We start from the raw sequence: 16,816 nt of genomic DNA, 5'->3' as shown, positions 1-16,816 counted from the left end.
ATAGTTGATTTTTTATTAATAATCTTAGTTGTAAAGTACAAAAAATAAATGTTGAAAACTTGTAAATGGACTTTTTTTTTAAATTTCGGATTTTTTTTAGTAGTGTATAATTTATCTATAATCTACTTCAATACTAATACAACAATATAATTTATTTCAACTGCTTGAACAACAAGAAAATAAACATTTTTTCTTCATTGATAGACACTTATGCATGTATTAAAGGTTTTTTTTAAATGTTTATTTAATACAGAATTTATTTAAGATTTTAGTTTAATCGTTTATTGTTTACTAAAATATCTTAACAGACAATAAGTTAATCACCTTTTGCCAAGAAAATAAATCATCACAGCTAAAGAAATATCACTTAGTTTGAGATTGTTTACATGATAGAAATTTTGTTATGACCACTAGGGTATTACCCAACTTTATGCAGGTACTAAAAAATAATGTGTCAGCTTCAAATGTAAGGAGATCCTGATTAGCTAATATTGAATTTGTTATATATACAATACCTTTTTTTTGTATTTGGAATACGTTGGTCAGAGATAAGGGTAAAGTAGAAATGGATAGAGGTTTAGATGCTTTTAATATACTGCTATATAATCAATATTGCTTAATGACAAACATAAATGTCCTGGACAAGACGTTAAAAGGTATCCGTGGTGTGCGAATCAATAACCGCAAGGTTCTTTGTACACCATTTCTTAGTACTAAATATTTTGAGCGCTTTTTTGTCGTTCAATAAACTGTATATAAAATAATTTCAAAACCTTACAACTGAAGCCGATGAAAAAATAACTAAGTAAAATTTAAACGACAAAACTTGGTGTAGATTAAAACCTGGTGCATTTTAGCCTTTCAAAAATCCATAAAGTTCTATTAAGAAATAAAATTGTCTATTTTGGATTTTTGCTCAAGCATTTGTCAAATTCATATTTAAGTTTGAGTAAACAGCTTAATAGTTCCAACATATCACTGAATGAGGCAGAAACTAACAAATTGCAATTTTTTGGTTTATTTTTGTTAATAATTAATTTATTTAATTTATTTTAAATTTAATTTAAAATAAGTTGGAAAGTTCACAAGACCCCATGACAATAACAAACAAACACAAGATGTTTATTACCAACAACTACATAATTTTCACGCAAATTTATAAACAACCAGATGTTCTGGCGGTTGTAAAATTTCAAATATTTAGGGCTAACTAGACACAATGAAATTTTTAAGTTAAAACTAGATTTTAACAAAATGATTGTTTTCTTGTATGTGTCAACCACTTGGTTGCTATCTTGCAACTTTCAATTCAAATAGTTTTTATTTCTCTCATTAGGACCCCTACTCCATCAGACTATATAAAATTAAGTTTAAAAAATAATTTATTAAAACTATTTGTTTGATTTCATGGTATAAAAACATCAGACTTCCTCTTCCTTCTACAATGGTAAATGTTTGTAAAAGGTTGATGAGCTATGATCTAGGATTAAATACATTATTCTAAAGAGTATTAGCACAATAAACTAAACAATGAATGTAAGTTTGATTAAACAAACTTATAAAGAAATATGGTTTTTTTGACTAACTGTAAATATTTGTCTGCATGTATTTAAGATTGTTAGATATCTAAAGGCCTTGTTTACTTTTGGTGCCACTTACAAAATAGAAAACAATTTGTCCATTAACTTATTTTTAAATTTTAAGTTTTACAGTTACCAGAGTCCAGAACTTTAACTACAAAAATAAATATTCTAAGATTATCTATTATTGTTTACTGAACGATAAAAAAATTGCTCAAAAAGTTTTTAACCTTTCGGTTATCGAGTCCTTCACCACATGCTTATAAAGTTTCTTACGAGCTATTACACATAGTTTTTTTTTGATCATTTAATTGATAACATCTTTCGTAATAAAACAATCAGTTAAACGACATAAAAAAGAAAGAAAATAAAATTAAACAAGAAATAATAGAATTTTGTTTTTACTAATGTACTTAAAAACTTGTTTAGTAAAAAATAACTAAAAAATACTATAACCTTAAATTAGTTTATAAAAGTAGATAAACAACACTAATAACAAACTTGTGAATACTTAAAATATAGGTTACAAGCTCTTTAAAGAAAGTAAAATAAACTAAAACATTTTTATTAAATTTATTTTATAAGTTTGTTGTGCTAAAAAGGTTATTTTTATTTTATTTAGTAATTTAACTTGAGCAGTAAAACAATTTTACATTTGAATAGTTAAATAAACTGCTTTAAAATTTTTTTAAAGAATTTTAAAGAAGTGATTTTTACAATAACTAAACTTAAATTTTATAAAAAAAAAATATGAAGATAAGTACTGTAAAATGTGTGCTTTTAATAAGAAAAAAGATAAAAAACTATAACAATTTTAACATTAATGATGTTAACAACAACAAATTTCCTTCTACTAAGATATATACTTTTTTTTCAATACTTCTCCAAGTGTACAACTGTAATAATAGAAAGCAACCAACATTGGCAAACAAAAAAAAATCCTAAAGAAAAATAAAGAGATTTTTTAACTTAAGTTTGCAAGAAACAGTTATCTTAACTTACTATTTAAATACTTTATTTATTGTTAAAGTAAAAACATCTATAACAATTTTTAAAAATTCGCATGCTAAAAATAATTGTAAGCATAACAAAATAAAAGTTTGTAAGTATTCTGAAATGAAGTCAAAATAGTAATCTTAAAAAATAATCTTAAAAAAAAAAAAAAATGCTAAAACCTAGGCTAAACCAATGTTACTGTAACCAAATAATAAAAATAAAAAGATAAAAACTTTGATTTCAAATGACAAGTACTATTAACTCTGTAAAAAAAAGTAAGCAGACGAGTAGGAATGATCACTAATGACCTTGAGAATCACTATTTATAAGATAACTTTTAAGTTCATCCTAAAACTTTTCAAATTGACTAATATTTTTTAAACATAATGGTTGCTTAATCCATAACTTACTTTCTTGGAAGGATAGCGATTTATGGCTTATTTTGCTGTTGAATATAGGTAGAAAAATTTTATTCCGAAGACCTCGTTTGATAATTATGGACATTTTTACTCTTTTATTTTAATCTAGCTAAATACTATGAATAGCTTCTTTTTTCTAAAGCTATAACTTATAATTCTTACACAAGTAAGCAAAAAGATCCTTTTTAAAACTCATTATAAACTTTGTTTGGTATAAATGAAATATAATAAAAAACCTTATGTAGTTTTGATGAAAAGGTTAAATACTTTTGTTATGTAATAGAAAATTCATAAAGTGTACTCAAAACTATTTTAGTTTTGTGTATAACTTTTGAGTTATAAAAATTTTTAAGCGTAGTTTAAAACGTTCTTATTGTCATTTACGTAAAATAATGTTTAAGAAAAATAATTTATCTTTACTAGAACTAAAACTATTTTCAAAAATAAGTTCACTAAAGGTACAAACAAAAAATTGAAATGTATTACAATAAATAAAAAAGCAAACTGATAGATTAAAATAAATTTTGAACAAACCTCAAAAAATTATGTTGAGCGAAAACAATGAATAAATAATTTAGTTTTTTAAAATAACATAACAGCTTTATACTAAACGACTAAGTGAACCTGAATAAATAAAACAGTTCTATTCACCAATGAAAAGTAATTTTACAATATAACTTTACACAGGAAAGTGTAAAACATTTTGATGTTGAAATTGTAAGTCATTTAAGGAAAGAAAAGCATTAAACCAATAGATAATATTTCTTGAGGTTTAACTCGAAATTACAAGTAATTTCTTTAATGCATTTTGATCAAATACATATAACACCAGAATATTATTAAAGATTTCGAATAATCTAACTCAAGCGTTAAACATTAATTTAAAGTCCTTAAATTTGTCTAAACATTGTAAAAAATTGTTACAATGTTTCTATTATTTTTTAATTTGAGGTATTTAAAAAAAGCAAAAAAGATTAAGCAAAAAAAGATAATTATATTTAAATTTTTTGATCTTATCGTTAATTTTTAAGGACTTGAAAGAAAATGCTAATCTTTTTTTGCTTTGTGTTCTTAATAGTTTGTAGAAAAAACATGAACCTAGAACTTTTTAAATAAAGTGTAATATTTTAATTACTTTAGTACTCATAAAAATCACTTGTAAAAAACATTGAGAAGTAATAAAGAAAAATTATACGTTTTATTCTTTATAATTAAAAGAATATTTAAAAATATAATTGTAAATTGCAAATTTACTATTATATTCAATGTTCTGGACATGACATCAAACTATTTTAGTGTACGACTCCATGACAAAAAGGTTTTTTCGTACACAAGGTCTTTATACCAAACTTTATAAGCGTATTTTTTGTTGTTTGATAAACAATACTACTATAAAGTTTTACTGGAAAATACTTCCAACCTTGTCAATTATATTAAAGCACTAAATTATATGATAAAACAGTGAAAATACTTTTTAAATAATTTAATTTAATCATATTAAAAAACTTAAATTTGAATTTATAGAAGAACTTAAATTTGTTTCTACATTATTTTTTTTATTAAACAATAAATATGTATTATGCAACATAACATTATTTTATTCTAACATTATCCAAGTTCGAAACTGGACCAAAAATAAGTAAACAAAGCTTAAAAACAAACAAATTAATTGAAATTATCAATTATATCACAGCTTATGTTTTGAATTTAAAATTTATTTACATGAAACAAAAATCACATACAAATATAATATCTTTAATCAATATGTAGCGAGCTAATAATAAAAAAAAAAACATATTTAGTCTTTTATTTCAAAAAATAAAGGAAAATTTTATAATAATTTAAGTACTAATTTATTCATACAAAAATGGTAACACTTGTAATAAAGCATGTAATTAACTTATCAGAAATAATACATTAAAAGTTTAATTTACTTTATTGATCATTATAAAACAATAAAAGCAGACAAACTTTTTTACAGGTAAGAATATTTGAATAACAAAAAAAAAAAGTTTAGCTTGATGTTACAACTTTTTTATTGTTTGTTATGAATAAACTTTTAAATATAGAACTAGAGTATATATTGAACTATGGTCTTTTTTAATTGACATTAAACTTAAACCAGAATTGTCATTTTTAGTAATACCTGTATACATGTATTTGCACTTCAAACACACTAAATTTACATAAGAATTTAATTTATTTTTTAATATTTTTGATACTTGTCTAACTATAGTAGAAAATATATTAATATTTTTCTATGGTTGCATGTACAAAAAGTAAAAACATTTGAATTTAAAACAAACATACAAATAAAAAATCTAATACCTTTTAAAAATAAAATTATATTATTTGTGGAAGCATTTAGTAAAAAATAAAAAATATACTTACAAATCAGTCTAAGCTGAAAAAAATGGGGCAAAATCTTTTATAAAGCATTTTTCACTTATACTTTCATTTTTATCTCACTTTACCAAATATGTTAAAAATTAATCAAAAAAATTAAGTACAAAAATTAAAGTTAGAATTAACATGAAAACTACTTATTTTTATGACTTAGTTTTTTATGATTTTTCAGCACAGACTGACCTTTTAGTTTTTTAACTGTCAAATTACAAAATAACTATGCTTACAATACGTTCGTAATGTTGTATGTTTTAATTTAATTACATATAAAAAGTATGTATTTAGTTACGTATTAAAATACTTTAAAGATTATACCAAAATGTGCTTACATTTTCTATGTTAATTACGTAAAAAAACCTAGTATATACTAAAAAAAATATTATAATACTGTATATGTTTACAAAAGTTATTAACAAAATAGAAAAAACAATTCGTAGAAGTTATACATTTTTGCGTTCTGTTTTATAAATAACATGCAAGCTTTGTAAAACAAAAATTTTAATAAATGGCCATTTATATGCTTAAAAAACGATAATACTACTTTCAGAAACAGTCCTTTTTTTGATAAATTACTAGCCATCATAGCTAGAAAACAATTTTATTCACTAAAAACTTTAAAACAAGCACTTATTTAACATTAAAAAAATTAGTTACAGCAAATTAGATTTTATTTTTTTTTTAAAGTTTTGTAGATATTTAGATTTTTCAGAGTTTTGAGATATTGACCAAAATAACACTATTAAATAACTAATATATTACAGTTAAAAAATCTCTGATTTATTTCAAAGAAAGTTGCGTAGAATGCCCAGCATACCTAAAGTTACATTTAGTAAAGTTGGGTAATACCCTTTTTTGCTTTTGTTGTATCAACAAAGAAGCTTAATATGTAAACAATCATCAGTTAAGTTGTGTAACTTCTAACATAAGGGTAGCATTTTTACTTCATTAGAAAGAATCACATCTATGGTCAATTGATTGGTGTTGAGAAAAAACTTTCGGTTATGATTAACTTTAGGTGAGCACCAATATCAAGCAAAAATTATATTACATTTGAGTTATTTAATCATAGTTTTAGGCTAAAAATTTATCTTTTATAAATGCATGAATAAAACTAAACTTATATATCAGAACTAATAAATTTATGTACTTAAAAGCTTTTAATTTACAATTTAAAGGTCATTATATCAATACAATAGTTTATATTGATTATGATTTTGTAAAATAAAATTGATTAAATATTTTTGTTCATAATTTATTATTAATTTAGTTCTTTATATGTATTTATATAGCTTGTTTAAAACAAAGTATTGTTTTTTAGCCTAAAATTATTGTTAATTAAGAAATCAAATGTATTATGTATCCAGTTTGATATTGGTGCTCACCTAAAGTTAACCATAACTGAACTTTTGGTCATCGAGCCTCACTAAATGTATTTGTAGACAATTTTTGAGCAGCTTTAATTAAAGAAGTAAGACCAATATTTTTTTCAATATAATTAAGGCCATAGGGGGGGGGGTCCAACATTTTTTTTACAGAAATTAATTTTGGCTTTTATATAAAAGCTTAAAGTACAAACTACAAGACAGTTTTTATAGAATTCAAAAATATCATTTAAATTTTGAGATATTTAATTTATTGTAAAAATTATCCAATATAAAGTATGGACTGCAAATTTTTTGGGGTCAATTTTCTAAGAAAATTTAAAATTCACTAAAAATCTATCTCCTCCTTCATTTTTAAGCAATCTTCTTCAAATTTTCAGGAAATTTCACTTATGGTAAAAGAAAAAAACATTATTTTAGATTTTTAGTAATTAAAAAAATAAAAATTTTATCACAAAAATTAAAAAAAAGTGTTTAAAAAAAAAAAAAAATTTACAATTTTTTTAATACCTAAGTAACATTTTTTTGTTATTGTATAAAGATTAGACTGTGAAAGTTTGAAGAAGATTGCTTGAAAAATGTAGGAGGAGATAGATTTTAAATTAATTAGTCCTTTTTCGCTGTTTTAGTTTTCCCTTCCCATAGGAAACCTATTATGGGGCCCCCGACTTTGACTGGTCATGTCTCAAATAATAATTCGAATTTTTTAAAACGATAAAAAGCATCTTGAAGCTTAGAAAAAACTTTATAAAATTAGATCAACTTGTAAAAAACATGGTTTACTCCTATGGCCTTAAATCAAATAAAAAACTAGTTCCAAGACAAAAAAAACGTAGGCACTCTTTTTTAAACCCATTTTTGCCAGTATTAACTGTGGAAACTGTTATCTACCATGGGCACCACACCTTCATCCATTATATTTTGATTTTTATGATCATGTAAGTTCATATTTTTCTTGCATCATTGTAGGATAATATAACAAATTCTTATTTACCATTTATTTTATAAAATTATTATATTACAACAAATTTTGATTAAGATATAGAACAACAAATTATTATTAAAGTAATTATCTGTAAAAAAAAAATGTAATTTGTTAGTGTTTTAACTTTTGTTAATGTAAATTTGTTTTGTTTAGATAATTTAGTTTGGTTTATAATCATAATTATGGAAGTGGCAAGCAAAATTTCATTAATAAATGAAGGTAAGTAAAGATATTCACTTAATAAAATGAAAAAATGTTTAAGATTTACTCCAATTAAATATGCTTATTTGTTTTTTAAAGAAGATTATATTTAGATAAATATCAAGGTATAAATATAGTTTAAATTTTTTTTTAAAAGCTCTTAATCAAGTTATTTTTTTTGACTCATTATATAAATTTAATACAATTTGTTAGAAAATTAGTACAGTGCTTATTCACTTATTTGGACATGTTGGGCAAGATTTTTCTCTAAACATGTCCATAACTAAAAATCTTTATGAGTAGAAAAAATCAATTTTATAATATAGTAATATAGCTGCTGTATATAACGCAATGCATAATAAAAGTGTTATGGTAAAAACAAATAGTATTAATATGAGTAACACATAATAATTAACAATAGCTAAAATTTAGGTAAACTAATTTATTTTTCTAACTAGAAAAAAAACAGACTTACTCTGCTAAAATATATGTTTTATTAGGGTAAAGCAAGTATAATTCATCATTTGTAATACCACCTGACCTAACTATTAATTTTATAGACAAATTAATTCTTGTTTAAGAGAAAATATAAGCTAAATTTATCTTTAAAACCAAAAAAAAATGTAAACCTGTCTCTCTCTCTCTCAAAAAAATCATTTTAAATGAAAAAAAAGACTAAAAAAAAACTAAAAACTTTGACTAAGTTTAAATTCTATTTGACGGAAACATTTTATTACTAACAAACTAGTTTTTATTAGAAGTTTTCCTAAAACAAGAAAGAATAGACGTTTGTTTTATATTTTTATTTTTTTCAAGTTTTCAGCAGAAAACTCACGGAATTTAATAAGTTGTGAAACTTATTTTGGCATGGCTTTTGGCTGAAACTGATAATAAGCTAAAAAATAATCTAATAAGTAAACTAGGTTTTTGATAACTAAACTAGTTTTGAAAAAAAAAGATAGAATGTAATCTTTATTAGTATCATAACTCATAATAATTAACAAAATTGTGGAATTTATAAAATTACTTAAAATTTTCTTAAACCATGAAAGCTTAAATATTTGTATCATACCAAAATGTTAGTGTTTAATATGGGAAATTTTTGAATTTTATACCGAACGAAACTGTCCGAATAAGTGAGCTTCCGGATAAGTGAATAAGCACTGTACTAATTTTACCTATTTATAAACTGATAAGCTTGAATTTTTAAATATGTAATAATTTTGTTTTTTGTTTATATTTTCATGCATGAATGATTTTTTAATAACATTATAAGTAAGCAACATTGTTATGTGCAGTTTAGTATTTATTTAACTTAAAGAAGTCACAATTTTTTGTCACAGAAACCCGGCTGTGAATGAAGTATTTATTTCGCTTATATTTATTTAATATTAGAGTCACAAATTCTCAGTTTGATCATTTTAATTTCAATTCACAAAATAGTTTACAAACGTACAAAAAAATAGTTTTATGTTTTTTAATACTTTTAGTTAGTTTTTAAGAGCAATAATTAGAGCAATCAAATTGAAATCAAGGAGATAAATATAAAATAAATATTTGAAAAACTTAATTACTATACAATGTTTTCCCCCGTAGTGCTCTTTAGTTATAATCATACTCATATTGGTGTACTACTCTATAACCAAAAGGTTCCTTTGTACACCAGATCCTTAGACCAATTTTTTTGGAGTGTTTTCCTTTCCTATAGTTCAATAAACAATATTTACTAAATTCTACTTGAATTAAAACTTAATTGTTAAAGAGCCATTAAAGAAGAACTTTTTTATTGTAAATAAATTCTTTGATTTTTTTTTTCTTTTATAACAAAACTTTAAGATTTGATATTATTTCAAGCTTCAAATGCACAAACTAGAATAATTAAACATATTATTTTATTTAAAATAATCTGTTTTATTCTTTTTATAAACTTGACTTAGTATTTGGTTTATTGTATTTAAGTTGGTTTTTTGTATCTATATTGAAACATTTTTGATTATTGACGCAAATTAAGTTTAAATTATATATAAACACAAAATTTTAACACTACTGTATATTAAGATACATATTTAGTAGTACAAATCAAATTAACTAGATAAGATATGACTATGATCAAAGTAAAAACAATTACAGAAAACAAGTTGGAGTGTGAAATTTGTCATGACAAATATTCAAGCAAACGTAGTCTCAATCAACACATCAAAATCCATGAAGAGTCAAAAGTATTTAAGTGTGATGTTTGCTGGAAAATGTTTGACAGAAAGTTTCATTTAATTCAGCATTATAGAACTCTTACAGGAGAAAAACCTTTTGCTTGTCAAGTTTGTGATAAAAAGTTTGCTCAAAAAAGTAATCTAGTTCAACATCAAGCAACTCACAGTGATGTAAAACCGTTTGAATGTCAAGTTTGTCATAAAAAATATTTCAGTAAAACAAGTTTAAATCGACATATGAATATTCATGACGAGTCAAAAGCAATTAGGTGTGATGTTTGCTTGAAAATATTTGCTAACAAGCATGATTTAAAAAATCATTATAGGACACATACAGGTGAAAAACCATTTGCTTGTCTTATTTGTGATAAAAAGTTTGCTCTAAAAAGTAATCTAATTCAACATCAAGCAACTCACACAAATAAAAAGAAGTTTAGCTGTAATATTTGTCATAAAAAATATTTTTGTGAAAAAAGTTTATATCGACACATGATAGTTCATGACGAGTCAAAAGCATTTAAATGTGACGTTTGCTTGAAACTTTTTTCAAGCTCATTTGAGCTTAAAAGCCATTATAGAACTCATACAGGAGAAAGACCATTTGCTTGTCAAATTTGTGACAAAAAATTTACTCAGAAAAATGGTTTAGTTCGACATCTAGCAAATCACAGTGATCTTGTTGATTAACAAGCATTTAAGTGTGATGTTTGCTTAAAATTATTTTGGTTTCAAAGACTTTTAGTAGACATTATAGAACCAACATAAGAGAAAAGCCTTTTGCTTTTCAAGTTTGTGAAAGAAAATTTACTGAAAAAAATAATTTAGTGCTACATCTAGCAACTCACAATGTTGTCAAGACCTTTAGCTGTCTAGTGTGCCTTAAAAAATATTCTTGTTAAACAAGTTTAGACCAACACTAGTAATTCATAAAAGTTAAAAGCATTTAAATGTGATGTTTGCTTGAAAGTATTTTTTTTGCAAATTAAGACTTGAACTTTATTACAGAAATCATACAGGAGAAAAACCTTTTGCTTGTGAAATTAGTGATAAAAAGTTTGCTAAAAATAGTAACTTGGTCAAACATCAAGCAACTCACAGTAAGGATAAATACTTTAAATGTTCTATTTTTCCTGAAGAAAAACTTTTCAAAACAAATCTTGGGCTAAACCAACACATGGTGTTTCATAATGAACCAAAGTTTTCTTGCAGCCATAGTGAATATAAAGTGCACACGAAATTTAATTTATAAGCACGAAAAAATTCATGAAAAGAAGGAAGTTTTAACTTGAAATTTAGATCTTGTTATTGTAAACAGTTAAACTGTAATTTTATGGTTGTGTTTCAAGTTTAATATCTAATTTTAATTAGTCAGTTTAAATATTTTAAAGGTCTTTTTCATTTGTACAAAATTTTGACATTGAGAACATTATTGTTTAACTATTACATTTTAAAACGCTTAATTTTTACTAAAGATTTTTTTTTATTGAAGTTTCTTTTAGTTTTAAAAATTGAAAGAGATTACATAATCTTAAAATTAATAAAATTAATTATTATCATATGTTTCAAATTCTGTAGTAGCTGAAATCTTGGAGATTTTAAAGAAATTTACTGTAAAGAAGCATAAAAACTCAGTTTTAGTTTTTAGCACTTCAACATTTAATTTTATTCATATATTTTTTAGTTTTTACTTAATTTATTTTAAGTTGGATATAATTTATTTATATTATTACTAACCATCAAATTCAAAAAACCATAACTTATAACATGTTTAAGTTTCAAGGAAAAGTTTTTCTTTTATATTCAAAAAACCTACAGAAAATTTTTTAGATTATGTCTTCTAAAATAGTACCATTATTCTAAAAATTTGTTGTTCTTATCTTTTGATAAATGTTTTTGTTGCTTTAATTGTTATTGTTAATTAAATACATTTTTAAAATTTCTTAATTTAGTCACCTAAATGCTTTAAACAATAAAAAATTAATATAATACACTTTAATACTTTTTAATTTTTGATTAAAAAAAGTATACTTACAGCAATAACAATATTATTAGCTGCTAAAAGTTTAGTAAAAAAAATCATAAGTAAAATAAAGCTTTCAGAATTATATTTACAACGTTGTTGATCTTATTAACCTTTTTGTTTAAATTATAGTTTGTTTGTTTTTTATGTTTGGTTGTTTTGCAGAAAGTTAAGCTTGATTTAGATAATAAATACAATTGAAGGTGCAATTAACATTTCATTTATAAATGAAGGTAAGTTGAAAATATTATTTTCTTTAAGTTTAAGAAAAAAAATTCAAAATGGAACTTATGCTAAACAGTAATCAAAATATTATCCTACCTAATAATATTTTAACATATGATTTGAATTAAAGGAAATAAAAACAATCTTTACATATAAAAAACCAATTACAAACAATGTTTTACCTTAGGGCGCTTTAGTTACAATAACATTCATATTTGAATAGGATTCTACTCAAATAAAATCTTAATGTAGTTCAAGAGCCCTAAATAGCAAAACATTGTTTTGTAAATAAGTTCTTTGAAATATTTAACTTAATGAGATTTTGAGCTAAAGTGTTCATTGAAGTTTCAACAGCAATGCAAATCAGAATTTTTAAAGATACCATTAAGTTGAAATTAAACTGCACTTCTTAAACAACTTTTAATATTTAATTTTCTTCAAGTAAATCTTTTAAAATACTTTAGAATTTACTAATGAGGTAATACTGATACAGTTGAATTCCCTGTTGTTAATGTAATATAATAATTTGAAAATTTAACTATCTAAAAGGAATAAATTTAAATGATTTTAATTAGAAGCAGTACGTTTTTAATTTTGGTTTAACTGTTCAAAAATAATAAAAACAAACAGTATATAAAATATCTAAAAACTACTGTATATTGAGATTTAAGGAGTGAAGATAATACAAGATAAGATTTGACCATGATGTAAGTAGAATAAAATACAGAAAATAAGATAAATTTTCAATTTTGTCATAAAAACTATTCATGCTATAAAACTCTTGGCCAGCACATGGAAATCTATAAGTAGTCAAAAGTAATTAAGTGCGATGTTTGTTTGAAAGTTTTTGACAGAATGTCTCATTTTATTCGGCATTACAGAACTCATACAGGAGAAAAACCATTTGCTTGTAAAATTTGTGATAAAAATTTTGCTCGAAAAGATTATTTAGTTAAACACCAAGCAACTCACAGTAATGTAAAACCGTTTTGATATCAAATTTGTGGTTAAAAATGTTTCAATAAAACAGGTTTAAATCAACACATGAAAATTCATGACGAGTCAAAAGCATTTAAATGTAGTGTTAGCTTGAAATTATTTCCTATCAAGTATAATTTAAAAAGACATTATAGTAAACATTTAGGAGTAAAGCCTTTTCCTTGTCAAAAATGTGACAAGAAATTTGCTGCAACAACTCATATAGTGATGTCAGATCTTATAAATGATCATTTGTCCTGAAGGAAATTTTTTAAAACAAAACCATCACATGGTATATCATTTTGAACCCAAATTTTCTTGCAGTTATTATGATCATAAATCTCACACTAAAAGTAATTTAAATCAGCATAAAAACACTCAAGACAAGAGACAAGTTTAAACTTGAAATTTAGACATTGTGATTGTAAAGAGTTATACTGAAAGTTTTAGGTTCTGTTTCACAACTTAAATATCGTAGTATAAGTAGACATGATTTGTTAATATTTTTCTTAAAAATGATAGATATTTGTTTTACTTATTAATTTTTCAGTTAAATATTTTAAAGTTAATGATACTTCTATTACTTTTTGACACTTACATAGTAGGTATGTTTTTCATAAATCTTTTTTTATTACGTTTATTATAAAAGTTGTTGTCTAGTAACGATAAATAACATTAATGTATTTTATTAAGTGTTTACGTTTTATACAGTTAAAAGAAAATTCATGTTTCTTTATGTTTTCCATATATTGTTTTTTAACAAAAAACTTAGAAGTGTTTTAAAATAGTTATAGTTTCCAAGTTTCCCTGTTGTAAATGTGTTTGTTTTATACCAAGTAAATATGTTAGTATAAGATAATAAATTGTAAATTACATTTTTTATGTACTTCTATAGAGTTTGTATAAAAAACATACTTTTTATAAACTACGTGCACTACATAAAAATAAGAGAATTGCTTAATTAACTGTTTAAAGCACTATTAGAAAAGTTATTTGAAGGTTTATTTATTTTAACTTTACAAGATTTTAATAATGAGAATAAAATTGTAAATTTTTCATGTTTTCAAACTATTTAGATTTTTAAGAATTTATTTTACCATTTAACGTTTTCTGTAGATTTGACAAACTAGAACAGATTCCAAGAACTTAGAATACTAATTGCATAATATATAATGAATATATAGTTATTTTAAGTTTTTTAATAGCTAAAACTATACTGTCATGTCAACTGTATAGAAGTATTACTCAGTTTTAGTTATTAGCATATGAACATTTAATTTCATGGTATTTTATTTTTCATTAAGTTTGTTTCAAGATGTATATATTTTAATTTTTACTTATTGGAATCTTGATAAAAAACATCTATAACTTATAACATGACAAGTTACAAGAATAACTTTATTTTATGTATTCAAAAATCTTACAGAAATAAAATTTAATGTTTTTACATTTTGTTAAAATATACCTTTAATCTTAAAACTATTCGTTATTATCCTATGATAGAATTTTTTCTGTTTAAAATTTTATTTTTATCTAGTAGTTTTTGTTATAGTCTAATAAGTTCTTAAAATAATAAAAAACAAAGATAAAACTTTTTGTTACTCTCAAATTTTTGATTGAAATCAAAGTATACTTTCAGTATGTACAACAGTTTTATAAGCTGCTAAAGTTATGTTAAAAACAAACTAGAATTCTATTAACAATAATGTTGTTTTTTTCTACCTTTTGTGTTAGTTAGTTTTTTTGTTTTACAATGTTTGATATTTTTTTGCAGATAGTTAAGTTTGATTTAAAGCACAAGTATAATGAAGTTTGTAAGTTAAACTTCATTAATAAATGAAGGTAAGTTTAAAATTTTGTTTTTTATGAATTAAAAAGTAAGTTTTGATAAAATTGAATAGATGCAATACAGTAGTCAAAATTCTATTCTTTTAATAACTAAATTGAAGTACAACTTGAATTCAAGGAGATGAATACAAACTCAATATTTGAAAAAACTTAATTACAAAACAATGTTTCGCTATATAGTCCTCATTAGTTATGATTCCATTCTTATTCAAGTAGAATTCTACTTGAATAAGAATTTAATTACAACTGAAAATGCTTTAGGGGCGAACATTGTTCAAATAAATTATTTGAAAACATTAACATGTAGATTTTTTTTTCAAAGTTTGAGTTAAAATGTTCATTGGTATTAAATTAAAATATAAACAAGCTAAAAAGAATTAAATTTCAATTTGAATAAACTGTTTTACTTCCTTTTATAAAGTATGCTTTTGATTGTTTGTCTGTAATAGGAGGGTTTTTTTGGACTTTTTTTTACTACATGTCCTAATAAACCCATAAAAAGCTTTTAAGTTTGAAGGCCCTTTTTTCGCTCAGCTCACCACTAATGCTTGCAGTGATGACCCTTCCTTCTGCAAAACAAGTCCAATATGGGAGATGAAAAATGTGAACTTTCGACTTTTAGCTTATAGTTGGTATACATGTGTCGTTTATCACAAAAACACCCTCTGTAAAATTTAAGACTGTTTGAAGAAAGTTTTATGTAGACCATCTTGATTTATTGATTAATAACTGTTATAAAAAAGCTACAAAATATTAAAGCAAACAAAGTAAATTTTTTGTGGAACTTTATTCAAACTAACTAAAACTAAAATTCAAACATTTTTTTTTATGATAATTGCCACATGTTAAACAGTTCAAAGCAAAAAACTTTAAGGTTGTATTTTTTATCTACTGTACACTTTAAATAAGCTTGTATTCCAAAATGGTCTGGGCGGCAAGCTTTAAAAAAAGTCAACCTAATCAATATTTTGTGACCTTAAAACACAATTTATTTTGTTTTAAGGGGTACCAAAATTTACTTTTATCCATACCTCCTATGATTAAGTAAGTTTTTTTTTGAAGCACTATAGTTAGACTATATAAACTGTTCAAATTAAACTTTTAATTATTATTATTTTAACTTGAAATTTCTAACTATTAGAAAATAAGTATTATTGCTCTCTATTGTTTGTTTAACCAAATTATTTTTAAGCATGATTACTTATATAACAATAGTTTAAAATGTTTTCTACTGGAAGCAGTGAGGTTTAAACATTTAGTTTATTTTATCAAAAATATCATAACTAAAAAAACTACAATATTTTAGAACTACTTTATGTTGAGGTATAAGTACTTAGGATAATACTATATTTGTTTATTATGTAAGTAAAATCAATTACAGAAAAGAAGTTCAAATGTCAATAGAAACATTCAAGAAAACGTAATCTCAATCAACACATCAAAAATCCACTATGAATTAAAAGCAATTAAGTGTCATGGTTGCTTAAAAGTATTTTCAATACTGTTTCAGCTTAAAATATATTACAGAATTCATACAGGTGAAAAACCTTCTGCCTGTGAGATTTT

At 23.3% G+C, this 16,816-nt stretch overlaps 1 protein-coding gene across 1 annotated transcript in view; it reads right to left on the bottom strand.

The window, feature by feature from the left end:
- Positions 1 to 7,698, bottom strand: part of LOC145832500 (dnaJ homolog subfamily A member 4-like) — a 33,660-nt gene extending 25,962 nt beyond the window's left edge. Inside the window, exon 1 of the mRNA XM_082939818.1 lies at positions 7,675 to 7,698. Within this exon, the coding sequence (XP_082795944.1) occupies positions 7,675 to 7,698 (24 nt within the window). The remainder of the gene's footprint in view (positions 1 to 7,674) is intronic.
- Positions 7,699 to 16,816: the final 9,118 nt, after the last annotated feature.

This window comes from Thalia democratica, chromosome 3 (assembly GCF_965202585.1).
Source record: "Thalia democratica chromosome 3, ktThaDemo2.hap1.1, whole genome shotgun sequence".
Classification (NCBI taxonomy): Eukaryota; Metazoa; Chordata; class Thaliacea; order Salpida; family Salpidae; genus Thalia; species Thalia democratica.
This window is presented reverse-complemented; position numbering and strand designations above follow the sequence as displayed.